This window comes from Eptatretus burgeri, chromosome 3 (assembly GCF_056783735.1).
Source record: "Eptatretus burgeri isolate ZD-2024b chromosome 3, Ebu_testis_v1, whole genome shotgun sequence".
Lineage (NCBI taxonomy): Eukaryota > Metazoa > Chordata > Myxini > Myxiniformes > Myxinidae > Eptatretus > Eptatretus burgeri.
Genome location: NC_140963.1, coordinates 8,053,732 through 8,073,090, shown reverse-complemented (window position 1 = coordinate 8,073,090; position 19,359 = coordinate 8,053,732). Strand labels below are relative to the sequence as shown.

The window sequence follows — 19,359 nt, the reverse complement described above, 5'->3', positions numbered from 1 at the left end:
ACACAATTGTGTCGACTGGGCTGTGAATAACCCAAGAGTGACAGTTGAGAAGGAGGTAAATTTACCTGGAGTGACAGTTTGGGCAGGCATATCTTCATTAGGGATAATTGGACCCTTTTTCTTTGAGGGATCTGTCACTGCAGAAATTTACCTGGATATGCTGCAAACCTTCTTTTGGCCCAGGGTACAAGATCAGGACTTATTTCCAGCATGATGGAGCTCCACCTCATTATGGATGTTATGTTCGTCAGTCAGGGTCAGGTATGGGAGCATGTGCCAGAACAGCACGTCGCTGCGTCCACTTTCCGCCGGTACTCCAGGGGCCTCCGTCTGGCCATCCCCCAGGCACATGCCAAGCCCATCCCCATATCCTTGAGATGATGGTCAACCTGCAGCAACCACGAGGCACGTGCTCGGCCCACTGGCTTCCTCCACTCACAAGACTCCCCCACTGAGAGAATCTGGTGAGCAGGATCAGCGTCAGGAAAACGAGCCACATGTCCATACAGCCGCAACTGACGCTCACGGACTATGCAGGTAACAAATCTCATCCGAGTCTCTCTCAGCAACCGCTCGTTGGACACAAAATCCGACCAGCGATAGTCAAGGATTCTCCGAAGAGACCTGGTACCAGGTCTCTTCTTGCAGCAGGTTGACCATCATCTCAAGGAGATGGGGATGGGCATGGCATCTGCCTGGGGGATGGCTAGACGGAGGCCCCTGGAGTACCGGCGGAAAGTGGACGCAGCGACGCGCTGTTCTGGCACATGCTCCCATACCTGACCTGACGCAGGTACCGGCAGCACCACACCCCATGATCCAGTGAATCCATGACTCCCCAGACCCAACCCAGACGTCTATTGACCTCTGACTCACAGCAAGCAGAGACATGAATATCACTGCCAAGGTAAGTGAATCTCTCCACGACCTCAACATCCTCACCCCAAACAGACACAGACAGGACAGCAGCATCCAAGATGTCACCGAAAGCCTGGATCTTAGTTTTGACCCAAGAAACCCATAATCCCAGCGGCTCCGACTCCTCATTCAGCACCTCGAGGGCCCCCAAAAGGAGATCTAAAGTCTCCGCAAAGATGACTGCATCATCTGCAAAATCAAGGTCTGAGATCTTGACATTCCCAAACGATGCACCGCAGCTTGATCTTTCCGACATCCTCCCTAAAATCCAGTCCATACAAGTGCTGAAAAGTCTGGGGGCAAGTACACACCCCTGAAGAACTCCAGTAACAACTCGAAATAAGTCAGAGATGGTAGCACCACACTTCACAGCACTCTCAGTACCAGAGTAGAGTTCAGACATCAGATCGATCAGTTTTGGTGGCACCCCACGAAGATCAAGAATCCTCCAGAGGACATCCCGATTCACTGAATCGAACGCTTTACAGAGATCAACATCGGCTGCAAGCAGCCCCTGCCGAAACTCTCGTCTGCGTTCGGTGAGGACACGAAGTGCAAGGATACGGTCAATCGTTGACCTCTTTGCTGTAAAGCCTGACTGCTCTGGACGCTGGTGCTCAAGCAGATGGTGGCAAACCCTATCAATAATTATCCGAGCAAAGACCTTGCCCGGCACTGAGAGCAGCGTCACCCCTCGGTAGTTGTTGCAGTCTTGGCGATCACCCTTCCCTTTCCAGAGAGGAACAACAAGGCCCCTCTTCCAATCAGTTGGGATGATACCTGTGTTCCAGGCAGAGCACAAAACTGCATGCAACGACACGAGTGCAGCATTTCCACCAGCCTTGAGAAGTTCAGCATGGATGCCACAGATCCCTGGAGCTTTGCCCCATTTCAACCGGTTCACCACAGCCCATATTTCCACAAGCGAAGGTGGACCACTGTTGATTCGAGGGTCAGCAACAGGGATTGTAACACGCTTGACATCCAACTCGACAGCTGGGGGATCAGCCTGGTACAACCGCTCAAAGTAACCGGCCCAGCGGGCCTTCACTTCAGACTCCTCTGTCAAGAGCCTACCACTCTCTGCTCTAACTGCAGTGCTCCGAGGGATGGGCTTGGATGAACGCAATGTGCGAATTCCCCTGTAAGTGGGACGAGAATCACCTGTCCACAGGTGATGCTCTACCCCCTCACAGATTTCTCGCACATAGGCCTCCTTGTCCACCCTCAGTGCACGTACAGTTTTACGCCTCAGCTCCCTGAACAGCTCAGCTCTGCCATTCAGCCTGGCCCTGCAACTCTGGTCAATGGTATCCAGTGTCCCTTGAGAGACAAAATTCTTCTTTGCCCTGCAGTGAGTTTCAAGACATCCACCGGCAACATCAAGGACGGTGGTCTTGAAGGCACTCCACAACTCTTCAGGACCCCCCAAAGCACCCAGACCCCCCAAGTGTCCACTCAGCCTGTTCGCAAACTCCTCAGCTACTCTCTCATCCCTGAGCTTGCCAACATCCAGCCTAGGCTGGGATGATACAATTCTCCAGGATTTAAGGTGCAGCTTTAGAATTGCTACAACAAGCCTGTGGTCAGTATTGAGGAACTGAGTACTCCGGTAGACCCTGCAGTTCTGGATCATCCTCCAATGACCGTCAATGAGGACATGGTCAATCTCCTTTGCTGCACTGCCAGCGTTGGAATACCAAGTCCAGCGATGAGCTTGTGGGCGCTGAAACCATGAACCAGCCACCCTAAGTCCATAACTTCTTGCAAAGTCAAGAAACTTAGTGCTATTCTGGTTCATAGTTCCTGACCCATGGGGACCAACACACATCTCATAACCATCCCTATCAGTTACAGTCGATGCATTGAAATCCCCCAAGACTAGAAGTGTATCTCGTCTGGGGCATTGATCAACCACAGACTCGAGCATGGCGTAGAATGCATCCTTCACGGTGAGATCACTCGCCTCAGTCGGAGCATAGACAGAGACCAGGGAAATGACACCTCAGGAGTGACGAATCCTCAATCTCATAATACACTCGTTGACCGGTGTTACCTCAATTATCATTGGGGTCAGCTTATTGGACACAGCTACAGCAACTCCTTGGGTATGGTAACCATCAGAGCGACCAGACCAATGGTAGGTGTAACCACCCACCATTATCTCGCCGCAATCCGGTCTCCGAACCTCAGAGAGAGCTGCAATCCCGATGTCCAAACGCTTGAGCTCACATAATAACAGAGACAGGTGATCATCCTCTCTTAGGGATAGGACATTCCAGGCACCCGCCCAAAGGGACCGCCTCAGGTTAACCCAAGGAGACCGCCGTCTGGTAGACGACACCTCAGCACCACTCCGACACACTCTCCCGCAATCTGACCCAGGGATGTTACCCCGTGGTTTCCCCCCTATCATCAAAGATTGGGGGTCCCGAAGGCTTTGCCCCAATCTTTGATGCCCTGAGAAGGGAAGCTGCACAGGAGGTACTCCCACGGAGTGGGTTATCAGATTTTTTTGCGTTTTTGTGTTTTGCGCAATGAAGGGTTTTACGGTGGCCGGAGTGCAAATCATGCCACCAACCTCCTAATAAAAAAGTAACCCAACTGCAGGAGGACATCCGCAGACACAGTTGGGCACTGGATATGGATGGCCGTTGGCTCACAAGGAGCTCCTCCGCCCTTTGACAGGTTTTGTTTTTAATCCTGCTGGGTGTCCATATGTGGCTTGATTCGTCATTCATCAGTGGCTTGATGAAAACTTTCCCAGAAAGTGGATCGGCCGCCACGGTCCGATTGAGTGGCCGGCATGCTCCCCAGACCTTACACCTCCAGATTTCTTTCTTTGGGGGCTCATGAAAGACGTTGTTTATCGTGAAAAGCCTCATACCATTCAGAAATTGAAGGCTCAAATCACTGCAAAGTTTGAGGAAATTGATATCGAACTCTGCAGACGTGTGCGCCGCTCTGTGCCTGCTCGGCTGCAATTGTGCATCGATCACGAGGGAGGGCACTTTGAAAATTGCAAGTAAAACAGCTTGGTGCAGTTCCGTAATAATTTTTTCTTGAATAAATGGTTCGATAAACATGTCATTTATTTATTTATATCTTCTTGTACACTGTAATACAAATGGCAAACAAACAATCAACTGACAGAAATCTGGCGCTACTTCTGACTCACCCTGTTTGTGTGTGTGTGTATATATACATATATATATATATATATATATATATATATACATACATAGTTCCTTGTGAAACCATCTGAATTGTATGGCCCATTTTAATTAATGTCTTTTCCAAGATTCACCAATTATTTTCAAACTTGTTCTTTTTCAGTCGGTATTTCTCTATCAATACATCTGTTTGTCAAGCAGCTTCACTCTACTGTACATTGTCTCAACATTGATCACATGACTCCCTTGACTTATCATTTTATAACGCCCTCCACCCTCTTCCCCCAAGGAACAGAACAGCATTTGTTTTTTTTTCTCTTGTGGACCAAAGAATTCTGCATAATTTATATACTTTTTCTTGAAACATGTGATCAAGTTTTATGTAAAACTGACACCAACGTCAGGGGCAGATGCAGAATTTTTTTTAGAGGTGGTTCACTTAAGGTTAAGTTGTTCTCATATTGTGAAATATACAACCAAGCATTATTCAAGTCAATGTAATCGTCAAGGAAAAACTTGTGAATTTATCCAGAGCTCGCAGTGTCTGACCATAAATTTACATTCTCCACAAGAAAATTTGGGAATATTTTGCGACTTAATGAAAAGGCCTCAGGCCTGTCATTAACTGATGCTAACGAAAAGCTGAAGATTTTGGAATATTTGCAACAGATCTTTACAACAACAACATTGTAAATACACAAAATGTTTCCAATACAAATCAATGAAAATATCAAACGGACAAGCACAAAATGTGGCGAAATTGACCCTGAGCACTAAACCTAAACTTGCCACTGCAGATCATCAGATCATTAATTATAATAATGGATGATGTAGCCACTGAAACTGAATTACATGATGAAATAGTTTAGGATTGTACTGTGCTTTGCTGTTGGACACGATCCCGAAAACGTTGCCTTTCTCTTCGGAGCCACAACTAAACATTGAGTTGCAGGGATTAATACAGAACCAGCGAAGAAAAGTATCGCGGCTCGGATTAATTGCCGAGTGAAAGCAAAAGACGTGCGATTGTCCATTGTGCAAGATATCACCGGACGACGATCATGTGACATAATTGTAAAGGCGGAGGGGAGGAGGGAGGGTTCAAGTGTACCCGGTGAACCCATCCCCCCCTTCCACCTGGATCCGCCATTGTTTCAATGTCCTCCTTAACAATGATCATTCAATCTTAGATTTTTTTTTATCACTGACAACACCAAGTCTGACACTCATCATAATTCACTCCACATGCTCCTGCCCTCCCAGCCTCTCTCCCACAGCATGAACGTCAGGCGATCCTGAAGTCCCATCGAGAGGAGGAGAAGCAGAGAAGGAAGGAGATGTTCAAGTGAGTTTGGTTGTTACATCGCAGGTTCTAGAATGCAATTGTAATGTTACCATATTTTTGGTTTCATTATCTCTCTTTGTATCTTTCAAGCAACAACTCCATCCATCGATCCATTAGGACCATACTCTGTGCAGAGCGTTGGTGCTGCTTCAGCAGTCTCCTGGGCTATTGGGCACAATCCTGGACAGGTCGCCACTCCGACACAGGATACCAGCAAGCTGGTACTCATTTTGCCGACCTCAGAAGGATGACAGGCTGAGTCAACCCCACCTGGTATTAATTCAACAGCCGAGCAGGATTTGAACTCAGGACCCTAAGATCCCAAACCCATCACTCTCGCCATTAAGCCAACAGCAGGCATAAGCAACAAGTGCATGTGCACAAGTTCATCTTTTCACCTTCATGAGTAATAGGAGCCATGTGTAACTTTTGTTGTTGTTGAAAAATCAGATGCCATCATGTATATTCCACTGACTGAACATGGTCAGTAATCTGACTATGGTATTCTGGTGCAAGGGAGAGCGGATGAAAGAATAAGGAAGGAATAAGAGTGGGCGGGGCAAGGGGAGAGGAAAAGAAAGGAGGGTTGGAGACGATATCGGAAATGGAGTGATGGTTGGAGGCTGATGTGGAATTTTTTAAAGGACTCAAAACTTTGCAACACCTTAAATAGTCCAGCATCCACAAGGAAAGTACATTTCATCAAAGAAGGTTTATTCACGACGGCCGAGTCACAACACATCGAAATGTAAAAAGATTTTCAATGGTTTGCACTAAACCTAAGCTTACATTCTTGCTATGTATAAGTATATAAACATATATAAACATATATATATATATATATATGCCTTGGGAGGAGTAGGGGGGGGGGTTTAAGAGAACAAAGGGAAGGAGGGGAGTTTGGTCATGATGACCTACAGCTGGCCTTGATGAGGCTGGTTTCACATGGGAAAGGCATCTTCGACGTTTTATCGTACTGGTCAAATGGTTGTTACATAAATCATTGAGGAGGCCTGGCACAAGACACTACAAACAGACAAGGAGGGTAGAGTGGATAGGAGGTAAACACAGAAAAAGAGAGAGTGGGAGATAGAGGGTGGTAAAGGCATTAGGTTACAGGTCCCGGTAAATACACTTGGTTTTAAGATGTTTGATTATATAAGTTTCAATACAAAGCAATGAATAATAATTGAACATAAACAATTGATTTTAATTCGTATACATTGAGTAAGCCATGCGTGCATTAAAAAAAAACTTGTTTAAAAAGGAAATTTTCCCCATCATTCCCCCCTTTGTTGCCCTTAGGGCAACACAACACAAGGTTAATGGTTAAGACAATTGGAAATACATTTCCATGCACGAGTGTGCCCATTTCTTTCCGGGCAGTCACCTTCCCAGCAGACATCTGAGAGCTCAGTCCCTTTCTGCCTTTCCTGTCCATCGGAGCAGATGGCTTCAGGTGGTTGTACAGCTTTGGGCCTGCTTGAGGCTCCAGTAGAAGTCGGCCCTTGGGCCAATACAGTGGAGGGTTACTACTTTGGGCTGCATGGCTGATTCAACACACCTATGCAGGTTTCAGGAACAAAGTAGATGAGTACAGTGGAAAGAACATTTCCCATAAGCATTGAACACACTCGTAGCGTTGACTCATGGTTTTCCAATTTTAAGTTCTATCTCATCAGTTGGCAGACTCAGCTTCAGAATCGAAATAGGAAGGTGGTTGCTGGACCACCATTACTTTTGTAGCTTTCCTTTTTAAACAAGGGACAATCAATGTTGGCAATGTGGTTGTGGCTCATTTAACAAGCACGACAATAATGACAATCCATAATAATCCCACAAAAATCCAACGCAACAGAGTAGTTCCCCATTCTCCAAAAATCCCTTCAAACCAAGAATAGGGTCCATCCTTAGTAAAATAATCATGAAACTTAGCTCCTTGAATGAAACTTGGTACGATGAATAACAAATAACATGATCCGGTCCAGTTAACTGGAAGCCATGGAGAGGCACGATTTACGCACACAAAATAGGTATTGTTTAAAGCTACTTATGGCCCTATCGTATGATTTTTATAGACATAGTTACTGCATTCAGATTTACCCAACATTCTTTCTTCCCATGCTTCTTGCACCAGACAGAGATTTTGCTTTTCCTTCGTTTGCTCCACTACAAAATATGGAGGTATCTTACTCAAGTTAAAACTTGGCCAAAGCCAGTCACTGAAATTCCGTTGCTGTGGGCAATTCCCATCCTTAAGGCCCAGTCACACCTTGACGTTTTAGCCAGAAATGGCAACGTATTAAAATGTATGTAAAACGCTGGCTTACGCTGAACTTTTGATGTTTTTTTTTTAAAGATTCGGACGTATTCATAACGAGTTGGTCGTATGCATAACATATTAGTAACGGACACAGAACCTTTCGTTGTCTTATAGATAACTTATACCAACGAATGCTTAGCCTGTTGTCGGCATTCACAACCTATGCCCAACGATAGTCTAACTTATGCATAGCGCGCTGCACGTATTGCCGACGATCATGTGGTGTAGCCTATTAAAAGGCTGCTGCACAATGATTCAAATCATAACCGCCGGAGAAATGGAAGTGTCAACATCGCAGTCACACCTTGGCGAACTTGCCAGCATATGCCGACCTCTGAAAAATGTGTCTAAAACGCTGGCACAAGTCGAATACGGTATGGGTAAGTTTGGTATACGTGAATGGAACGCTAAAGTACGCTATCATACGTCGTAGTAAGTGGAGTACGTCTTGTACTTTTAAACGTGTTAAACATTTTACAACGTACTTGCCGTATGACACATGTTCCGCATGTGATGGGAATAAGTTGTACGCACGATATGCGATCGTTGGCACACGTCGACAAAAGTTACTTGTAAGTTACTCATAAGTCAAAACACGTCAATGTAATGGTTAGCGCCAGTGTTCCAGACTCCCTGTTTTTTTTTTTTTTTTTGGCATGACGGTGATGTTGACACTTCAATTTCTAGTGTGATTATAACATAATATAATTCATAGGCTGCCGCTCAATGATTTAAATCATAACCGTACTAGAAATCGAAGTGCCAATATGACCGTCATACCGAAGAAAAAAAAAAATAACAAGGAGTCTGGAACACTGATGCTAACCATTACATTTACGTGTTTCGACTTATACTTTACAAGTAACGTGTGTCGACGTGTGTCAACGATCGCGTAACGTGTCTACAACACGTTATTCATAGGTTAGAAATAAGTTTCGGGTACGCTAAACATTACCTCGACGTGTTTTGACTTATGATTAACTTACAATTAACGTGTGTCGACGTGTGTCAATGATCGCATAACGCGCCTACAACTTATGGCCAGCGTAGCAGAACTTGTGAGTCATACGCTGGCATAAGTCGTAAAATTTCAAGCATGCTAAAATTTGAGGACAACCGCAAGGTACAACGATAAAAGCCAGCGTACTACGACGTATGGCAGTATTTTTCAGCGTGCTCTCAATGTTTCCAAAACTTGCCCATAACGTATTCGACGTGTGCCAGCGTTTTAGGCAAATTTTTTAAAAATCGGCATAAGCTGGCTAAAACGTCAAGGTGTGACTGGGCCTTTACCAGTAACTATGTGGTCTAGCCAGCCCGTTTCCCAATCCTTATTGTGGTGGTTAGTGTTCTTATCCAATTCACTCCATTCCTTCCATTTAACCCAGTAGCCACAACACTCACTCAGATCAAATGGTATTGTTAACAAAGGTATCCCACTAACTGCTGAGTGGGGTATTTTAGTGCAGACCTAACAACTAGTTTTATTAAAAACCTTAGCGTGGTTAAGAGAAAGAGCCAGATAAATATTTATCCCATGTAGACCCCTTGGGTGCAAGCGTGCCCTGATACTCCTCTTCAACTGCGTTCTGTTTGAACCCTTATCCGCTCCCATTTTACCCGCAAAGCCTCTCCGGTCTCTGTGTGCGATGTGGCTCGCTCGGCGGGCTGTGTGGCAGGCACTTGGCTGAGAAACATACAAGTAGCTTTGACCACGAGTAGTACTTATCGGCCTTATCGACCATGACCACAATGTACAAGTTGCAGCCAGTAGCACAAATAACCCTGCAACAAAAAGAATTATCAAAGCGATCAGGAAGCAACGTTCTCCTCAGGATCCTTTGGGCTGCGTGCCAGCTTGCAGTGTGCGGCATGAATCCATGTTGCTCTCCCTTTACACTTCACAGCTGTGTGAGTAGTTAGTAGTATGAGGAACGGCCCGCACCACCGTGCTTGGAGAGAGTTCTTTCTTTTGTATATCCTCACATGGACCAAGTCACCCAGCTTGAAGTTGGGGTGAGCAGAGGTGGCTGGCTCAGGCAAGGCTTGCTTCACCTACGCATAGAAGGTCCTCACAGCATGATTCAAGGAAATACAGAAAGCCAGTAATGTTTCATCTATTTGTTGAACGTTAATTTATTTTACAGATAATGGAGGTCAGTGTGGCAGTCTCGTTGGGTCTTCCCATGAGATTTTCATGTGGAGATAAGCCAGTTTTTCGATTTGCAATAGATCTCATAGTCATGAGGGCAATGGCAGTGCATCTGGCCATTTTAATCCAGTCTGTACACAAATCTTGGCCAGTTTATTCTTTAGAAATCCATTCTGACTCTCCACTGCCCCCTCAGACTGTGGGTGGTAAGGGAAATTCAGATGCTGTTTGATTTGCAAAACCCGACACATCTCCTTCACCACTTCAGCTGTAAAATGAGTTCCCTGATCGCTGGAGATCTTACAGGGTATCCCAAACATACAGAAAAAAATCCTTCATCAACAGTTTAACCACAATAATGGCATCTGCTCTTCTACAGGGGGAAGCTTTGACCCATTTTGTGAATAAATCTACGATAACCAAAACAAACTCGAATCCACAGCACTTTGGTGGTTGGATAAAATCAATCTGGATATGAACAAATGGCCCAAAAGGTGCTGGGTGGCCACCTGGAGCCATTTGGACCCCCTTTTCCGGATTGTGCTCTTGGCAAACGTGGCAAGTCCCACAATATTGTTCTGCAACTACACTAAAGCCCAGGGCAAACCAATGTTTCCTAATGGAGGTGCACATCCCCCCTTTGCTGGTATGCCCGGCCCCATGTGTTAAGGGAGCGAGCCAGGGTAGCAGAGCGTTTGGTGCCACCACTCGGCCATCGGGTGATCTCCATAATTTAGACCTGTAATGTCGTGGTAGAGGTGCGAACAGGCAGACACGAGCGAGGGGATAGCACAACCCTGCTTTATTGCCACGAGCGGGAGTGTGAGCGTACGATGCCCGTAACTCCGCTTTATTACATACTCGATGCACTCTACAGGCACACGACCCACAGGACACTGCTACTGACAGTACATGCTGCTTCTGACGCTACTCGTGCTACAAGCCCCCAGTGGGCGAGTCGTGACATATGAAGCCCCAACCACGTGACCACCACCAACCGCGACTAGGGCCACGCCCATACAGTACACGCCTCCCCACGGAAAGCATGATTAAACAAATGACAATAATCAAAAATCATTGGCACTACAACACAGAAAGCAACTTGCGCCAAAAATGGCATTTAGCAAACGCACTGACACCACGATACAAAAAACTGGTGAAAAAGAAGAAAACAAAAAACCATGACATAAACAAGCAAAGAGGAATAAAATGACATCAATCATGTGGCCGTGAATCAAACCCAGATGAGACGACACAAAAGAAAACGTGCTTCATCTGCACAACCTGCCACCTCAATGCCGCTGTGTTAACCTGGCACATCATTCATCCTTTCGAGTTGAACCCCAAAATGCAGTGGACAGGTGCTCGAGTACTGAGTTGCATGACGAACCCAATGATGGCTGCAGACCACAAAACCCTGGCCGTGTTAAAGATATCAAGAAGCAAGTTGGGAAGCACAGCATCACTACGCAGCAGAAGCGCCCCAAGGCGGCTTATGCTTACACGCCTCCCAGCGAGACCACGATGATCTCCCGCCCCCCCCCCCCCGGCCAACAAACTCCATCAAACGCCCCCGGTCGACAAGTTGGCACATCTCCCTCAGACAGGACCGAATCGGGTGAACACCCCGAGCCTGCAAGCCCCGCGGCGCCAGCGTGGCTGACCTTGGCGAGAACAGAGGTTTGTGCTCCATGGTCCCAGGCACGTCTGACCTTGACAATACCAGGGGTGGGGGTGACGCTGAACAGCGAACCTGCCCCGGCTCTGAGTCGATCTCTGAGTCCCACAACAAAACCGCGCATCAAACCCAATCGAGAAAACCATGCACGTCCACACGGACGATCAGTGTAGCCTGGAGACATATCAGTGTTATACAACAGCAAAAATATCGTCTGCTCCAATGCAACCTCCCCTTCACGTACAGCATGCTCTCCCAGTATAACTCCCACACATGAGAGGGTAGCGGACCGTGGACTTCCCTCACAGCTGGAGATCAGAAAGACCTCTTTATTCGCCACGATTGCCCACAAGCTCTTCACATCACATCAATCATATCGGTCATCCCATTGATTGATCCCAACCAAACATATTATGCTCACACGCAGACTGTCGGCATTTGCTTTAACAATGCTAAATCGAATCACTCGTGCAGCGAGAATCAAACATACAACAATCAGCAATTTATGAATCACATCGTGTGTACGCCTCTTGGATGTCACGACGTTGCGACGACTTGCTCGCCGGTCTCCATCCAAACGTCGCAGAGGACACCGTCGATGGTCGCGTTCCGCGAACTTCTTGAACGTGACCGGCTCACTCCAATCCCCCGCTGAAATCGCCTGCACGACACGGGCGTGCACTGTATCATGAGCGCAGCTGGAGCGCGAGAGACCGTCGCCGCTGGCATGGCTCCCGTTGCTCCAGACCCGTATATCGTCGTTGCCGGAAGCAATGAACGGCAGCCCATGTTGCATCGTCGCGGCTCCTGCCGCCAGAACCTCGCCCTCGGGTCTCGAAGGAGACACAGGTGCACCTGGAGGTACGAACTCTGAAACAGGAAACTCCTCCTCCTTACGTTGAAACCCCAACCGGCCCTGCGCGGGCCGTCCAAGGCCACCAGCTGCAAGGCCACCAGCTGGCGCCATCCAGTCTAGCCTGAAGCTAGCCAGCCAGTCCCGGCCCAAAAGGGCGAGCCCCTCACCTCGCGCCACGAACGGCGAGAGCGCAACCCGCTGACCTGGATGGGCGACCAAGACGTGTGCCCTGCCAACCGCCGGTAGCGCTTCACCGGTATACATGTGCAATGCGAGGGTAGACCTAAAAAGACGTACACCGGGAAGTGCCTGAGCAGACTCAACTCGAAACACGATCAGTGCCCCGATCATCTCGACCTCCACTGTCATTGGTCTTGTCACCTTCGGACCAATTGAAAACAGTTTCAACATCGGCAGCATTCCTGCTCCGGGTCGCCGGGATCGCTATGCCCAGGCTGCAAGACTCGACCTGGGGCGTAAAAGCGTATTCCGTGCACAAAACACCGTACCGGCAGTAGGTCTCGACCCGGGACGCAGGGGTCGCTTCGCACACCGCCATCCATGACCGTTATGATGGGCAATGACTCTTGGCACACACACCGTAGACGTCCCCGAGTGTTCAGACCGCCGTCGGACTGACTGCATTGCAACGCTCGGTCACGACCCGCACTGAAGACTGTGCATGCGGCTGTGCGTGCTTGATACATCGCGCTGACCTTCAGATCATCCGCCGCGCACTGACCATCGAGACTCCAGACATCCCTCTGCGCTTGTGCGACAGCCGACGCCGCGTCTAAGCTGAACTTCACGTCCTTGTCCTTTAGCCATGGCATCGCAGAAACCATTCCCGAGGCTTGCAATGCAGAAATAAAACGAACTCCGAGCGCGGCCGTCGTTCACTCAACTTGACTTGCAGGCGCCGGCGAGACGTCTGGCTGCAGGACTCGACCCGCACCGAAGACTGTGCGTGCAGCCGCGCGAAACTCGCGATGCGCTTCCCTGGGACCCTCGCCAGGTGTCGAACTCGAACCGCGCGAGTTGCGCTGAGTTTCCCGCTCCAGTGATTCAATCGCTCCGGCCAAAGACTCCAAGTCAATACCGATGCAAACCAGGCACTCTGCACACGTCGATCCGAAACAGACTCTTCGCCAAACTGTAATGTCGTGGTCGAGGTGCGAACAGGCAGACACGAGCGAGGGATAGCACAACCCTGCTTTATTGCCACGAGCGGGAGTGTGAGCGTACGATGCCCGTAACTCCGCTTTATTACGTACTCGATGCACTCTACAGGCACACGACCCACAGAACACTGCTACTGACAGTACATGCTGCTTCTGACGCTACTCGTGCTACAAGCCCCCAGTGGGCGAGTCGTGACATATGAAGCCCCAACCACGTGACCACCACCAACCGCGACTAGGGCCACACCCATACAGTACAGACCCATCATCGAATTCACATCCAGACATCATCCACAAATCCCTCTCTGCTGTACTAACAACAGTTTGTAAAGTGTTCACATCGTCAAGGGATGGCGTTGCCGATGATGTTGGTACACATTGTGATACCAGTAGGGCATCAGTAATGGTGGCATCAGCCTTGTCAGCTACATCTACACTGGCATTTCCCCATGAGACATCGTCAGATCCACCCGTGTGTGCATCACATTTAACCACTGCAATTTCGTAGGGCAGAAGTATTGCTTGCAACATGTTCGCAATCCATGTACCATTCTTCACCGGCGCACCAGAGGAAGTTATAAACCCCCGCTCATGCCAGAGGGCTCCGAATTTGTGTACAGCACCAAATGCATCGCTGGAATCGGTGTAAATTGTCACTCTTTGGCCTTCTGCTGGGCAGCATGCATGAGTTAGAGCGAACAGCTCTGCTTGCTATGTGGAGCAGTTCGCAGCCAATCTTTCCTTTTCGATTACATGGTGATCGGAGCAAACTGCATAGCCCGTTAATAGAAATCCACCTGGTGCCCGTGATGACGAACCGTCGACATATAGAGTCAACTCAGAATTTTGGATTGGAGTGTCTCTCAAATCAGGACCTGGTAGACGTGTGTACGATCACCTCCTCACAATCATGAGGATCTCCATTCAGTTCTACCGGCAGAAAACTAGCGGGATTCAATGGTGGGCACCTCTTAATCTTAATGTTCGGTGGAGCTGTGAGTGAGAGTTCGTACGTCGTTGCCCGTGAGGCAGACAAGTGTTGTGTTTTTGTTTTAACAGCATGGCCCATGACCGTGTGTGGCACCATGAGATTCAAAGTGTGTACTGTGACGAGTGGTTCTGTCGCCTGCACTGCGGGCGAAGCGGCTGCCACTGCTCTTAAACAGGATGGGAATCCTTGCGCCACCGGATCCAATTTAGTGTTGTAATAGGCGACGGGCCGTAACTTGTTTCCGTGCTTCTGAGCCAGCATCGATTGTGCGAAGCCCCGACTCTCATTTGCGTACAAATGGAAAGGTTTTTAATAGTTCGGTATACCCAAAGCGGGAGCAGAGGACAGAGCTTGTTTGAGAGTCACGAAAGCCTCGTCTGATTCTTGCATCCAGGTCAGCGCATTGGGCACACTTGCCGAACCGATTTCCAGCAGGGGGCACACTAAGGCCACATAGTCAGGTATCCACTGCCTACAATAGCCTGTCATCCTGAGGAAAGACCTCATCTGTTTAGCGGTAGTTGGCTTGGGCAGTTTTAATATTGCAGATATATGCTCTGGAGAGGCACGTCTGGTATCTACCTTCAAAATGTGTCCCAAATCTTTCACCTCCTGCTGGCAAAACTGAAATTTGGCTTTCGAGGCTTTGTGTCCGTTTTCTGCTAAGGCCGTCAACAGCGTCAAAGTATCTTGTTCACACGCTTCCTTCGACGTTGAGCAGATCAGCAAGTTGTTGACATATTGGATCAATGTGGATCTGTTGGGGAAAACTATGTCATCTAGGTCATCTGAAAAATGCTCGGGAAAACAAAGTAGGGCTTTCGGTGTATTCTTGTGGAAGCACAGTCCAAGTATATTGCATACCTTGATTCGTGAATGCAAAAAGGAATTGTGACTCAGGGGCTATCGATACGCAAAAGAAAGCTGAACAAAAATCGATCACAGTAAAGCGGGTAGAGTTACTTGGGATACTTGACAGCATGGTCGCTGGATTGGGGACGATTGGGTAGGCGGAGATCATGGCGTCATTCACCGCCCTCAGGTCCTGTACAAACCTCCACGTCGACTTTCCGGGTTTTCGTACGGGTAAGATCGGCATATTACATTGACTGACTGTGGGAATAATTGTTCCTTGCTTTAATAGCGCTTCCACTATGGGAGCTATCCCTGCTTCCGCTTCTGGACGTAATGGATATTGCGATTTGCGAGGCAGCTTCTTTGATCTATCTATATTGATCTTTATTGGCTGCTTGCTTCTAATTCGACCCACGTCATTAGCATGTGTTGCCTACAGACAAGCTGGGACCTGCTCTAGCAGTCCAGGTAATTTCTCTGACCCCATTGTTTCTGAGAGATCAACCATCTCAAACACAGCCTTTACTGTTCCACCACAGCCTGGTGGAACACTGGACGGTTGATTCCACAGTTTTAATTGCTCCTGCATCAGATGCACCTCCAGGCCAATCCCTTGCTTCCCAATCCACATTGTTCCCAATGCTATGTCAAAACTTTGGTGTAATTTTGAAATTGTTTCCCTCGCATAGACGTTATCTTTTCCTTTAACGTCACAATCTGCAATGCTATATAATCGAGTCTGTCCCATGTCGGTGTCAATGTGATGCTGACTTACCCAGTCGCACACCTCCGGTATGCTCCTCTTCAAATCGGACACACACACCTGCAAATTGTTAGATGCTTCACCATCCGTCACAGTCCACCGGTATACAAGATTCTCTGTATTTTCCTGCAATAAATTCAGGACAGTTATATGTGATTCGTGAGGCATATCTAAGTATACTCCCTCTGGTGTGCATTTCACTGTGCAATTCAGCTAACATAATAGGTCTCTTCCCAACAGATTAATTGGCGTGTCAGTTGCCATCAAAAATGCATGTTGTGCCAACAAAGGTCCAACTTCTACTCGTAGTTGTTCAGACAGTGGGATCACCATCGCAACGCCTGACACTCCTACAACATTTACTTGTTCCCACGATAAAGGTGCTTTCAGAAGGTCACTTTTCCTGATCACATATTTTTGTTGTACCTGTGTCTTCAAGAAAAGGAATCTTTCAGCCTTCGATTGTCAAAGTCAGTCTCTGTTCGTCACGCGGTTTTGAAGTCAGCAATGGTAATTCTGATGATGTCCCTTCTGTTCTCTGTCGTAAAGCGAATGGGTTCTGGGGCGGTGGGGGTGGAAATGAAGCAGCTGACTCAGCTGGTGTTCCCCATCCATCCTGCTGATGGGAATTTGCACCCCAGTCCTGGTTTGGTTGAGACGGCCGCTCCTCCCCAGCCGGCCTGTTTGTGCCATAATTGGTCCATTTCCGACATTCAGGCACTCCCTCGCCCAGTAACCTGTTTGCCCACACACTCGACAGACTTCTTTGCGCATGTCTCAGTGTGCTCAGCCACGGTTACAGCTCGGCCCGTGGTAGTGTGCATGATAATTCACATTTCTCCAGTTTGCCCATGTTCCTGGCCCATTTACCTGTGTCGGCATCAGTTTAGCCGCCGTCTCAGTATAACGTTGTTCAATCAATGAACTGCAATGGGTTATGTAAAGCATTAAATCCTTCACATCTTTGGATTCCCAGCCAATACACACTCACTTGACTTCTGTTTGTAATTTTGCGGCCAAACCACTGATAAATGCATGAGCGAACGGGATGCCTTCATCATCTTTTAATACAGAGTGACGCTGATATACACTCAGTAACCACTCTAGATAATCTAACGGATCGATGGATGAGCATTGTTTGCACACCTGTATTTTTCCCCAGTCTGTTTTGAGCGGGGCGACCTCTGTCACGGTGTCAATGAGCTTGTTGACATGCTCTTTTAGCTCGTCTTGGATTTTGGGTGCTTCTCTTGGCCACCCTGCAACTTGTTTCAATTGTCGGAGTAACGCCTCAGGCACAATCAATTTCAGCAAAATATTCACGTCCACATAAGTTGGTTGATGGCATTCTACCACCACCCGCAACTCTCGTTGGAACTTCTGTGGATCCTCACGCATTTTCGGCATCTTGTTTGCAATGGCTCTTAATTCGGAAGCCCATGGCCGATATATAGCCTGCACGCCTCTGTCCCTGGGGTAATCTCGCAATGGAAACGCACCTATTTGTGCCAGTCCTTTGTTGTCCTCCCTGATGGTGTCTGACTTGACCCTTTGTGTCCTGGTCTGCACCTCAACGGTATCACCATGGGGGTCCCTCTCTGATTGTTGTGTCGCAGCCTTACTATCTGTACCTTCTACCTTTGGCACTCCTGTTGCCCCACTTGGTCTCACGTCCTGCTCTGCATGATCCTCGCCCTCTGCGCCCCCTTTGTCCTCAAGTGGTGGCGCCGACAGCACTACATCTGGAACAGGGTCAGGACACTTATCCGACTGCACCCTGTCATCCTCAAACTCCACAGGGGCAGCTCACTGTTTCTTTTTGGATTTATTTTTAAGTCTCATGGACATCTGCATGGTCACCTGGTCCAGCTGGCCCTTTAAGTTTAACAGCCGTGTTTTCTCGACCCGATCCCTACACGCTTCCATCCATTCCATATACACTCCCCAATGTACGTGCCTTGAGGTCCTTTTGTCCTTTCCTTTTTCCTCCAACATTTTCCTTAAGTGGTTCAAACAATCTCGATCAAAGGTACGATTCTCAGGAAAAGGCAATTTACTATTCATAGTCCATTCGCACCAATTCGCAATGTCTCTCACAGAATCAGGTCCGTATTTATCGAACATATATCTCACGCATGTCCCTCGGCGTGGCTGGGACAGGTCGCTTCGGTTTGTTCAATCCCATCACACGTTCCACCAGTATTTCCCATTCTGCAAATCGTTACACGATCACAAATACAACGAAACATGCACTTCAATGCAGTGATAATATAACAAATGCTGACCAGCACTGTAACAAAACAACTATATGTTATTGTTATTTCGAACCACATACCTCTCACACACAATCATACTTTACTACACAGTGAGCTGGGTCTCAAAACCCTTCTCTTTACGGAGGTGGGACTCCAAACCCCTCCTTTTGACCCGAGGGGATGGTCTTTCACCTCTGCCTGCTGCTGTACCAAGTACAGCACAGTGAGCCAAGTACCGAATTCAGTCAAGGTACGGCGGAGACTCTAACTCCCCGTTAAGAGATCCCTGATCTCTGTTCAGCCCTGTTGGCTTAAGCGTCCCTTTTGACTGCAGAATCCTTTCAGGCCTATCAATAAAGATTCTCTGACATGTACTTTCCTTCGTTCATGTACGTTACCCGTGAAGGGGCAGGCCCACCGTCAGGGATGGGTGAACGCTCTCCGCTTACTTTCTAGTCTGTGATGCTGAAGCGTTCGCCGTCCCTCCGGACCATGGGCTGCCTCCAGGGATTTAGTACATCTGAGACACGGCACCAAATTGATGTGGAATTTTATTTTATTTTTTTTAATTTAAAAGAATTTTTAAATTTTCAAAACTTTGCAACACACTAAATAGTCCACTGACCACAAGGAAAGTAAATTTCTCAAAGAAGGTTTATTCGCGACTGCGGAGTCACAACACATCGAAATGTAAAAACATTTACAATGGTTTGCACTCAAGCTCAGCTTACATTCTTGCTATATATATATATATATATATATATATATATATATATATATATATATATATATATATATATATATATATATATATATATATATATATATATATATATATATATATATATATGCCTTGGGAGGAGTGGGGG

At 47.6% G+C, this 19,359-nt stretch overlaps 1 protein-coding gene across 1 annotated transcript in view; it reads left to right on the top strand.

Annotated features, from left to right (window-relative positions):
- LOC147029364 (polyunsaturated fatty acid 5-lipoxygenase-like) overlaps positions 1-19,359 on the top strand; it is a 129,340-nt gene that overhangs the window by 26,216 nt on the left and 83,765 nt on the right. Inside the window, exon 4 of the mRNA XM_085872367.1 lies at positions 5,355-5,436. Within this exon, the coding sequence (XP_085728493.1) occupies positions 5,355-5,436 (82 nt within the window). The remainder of the gene's footprint in view (positions 1-5,354; positions 5,437-19,359) is intronic.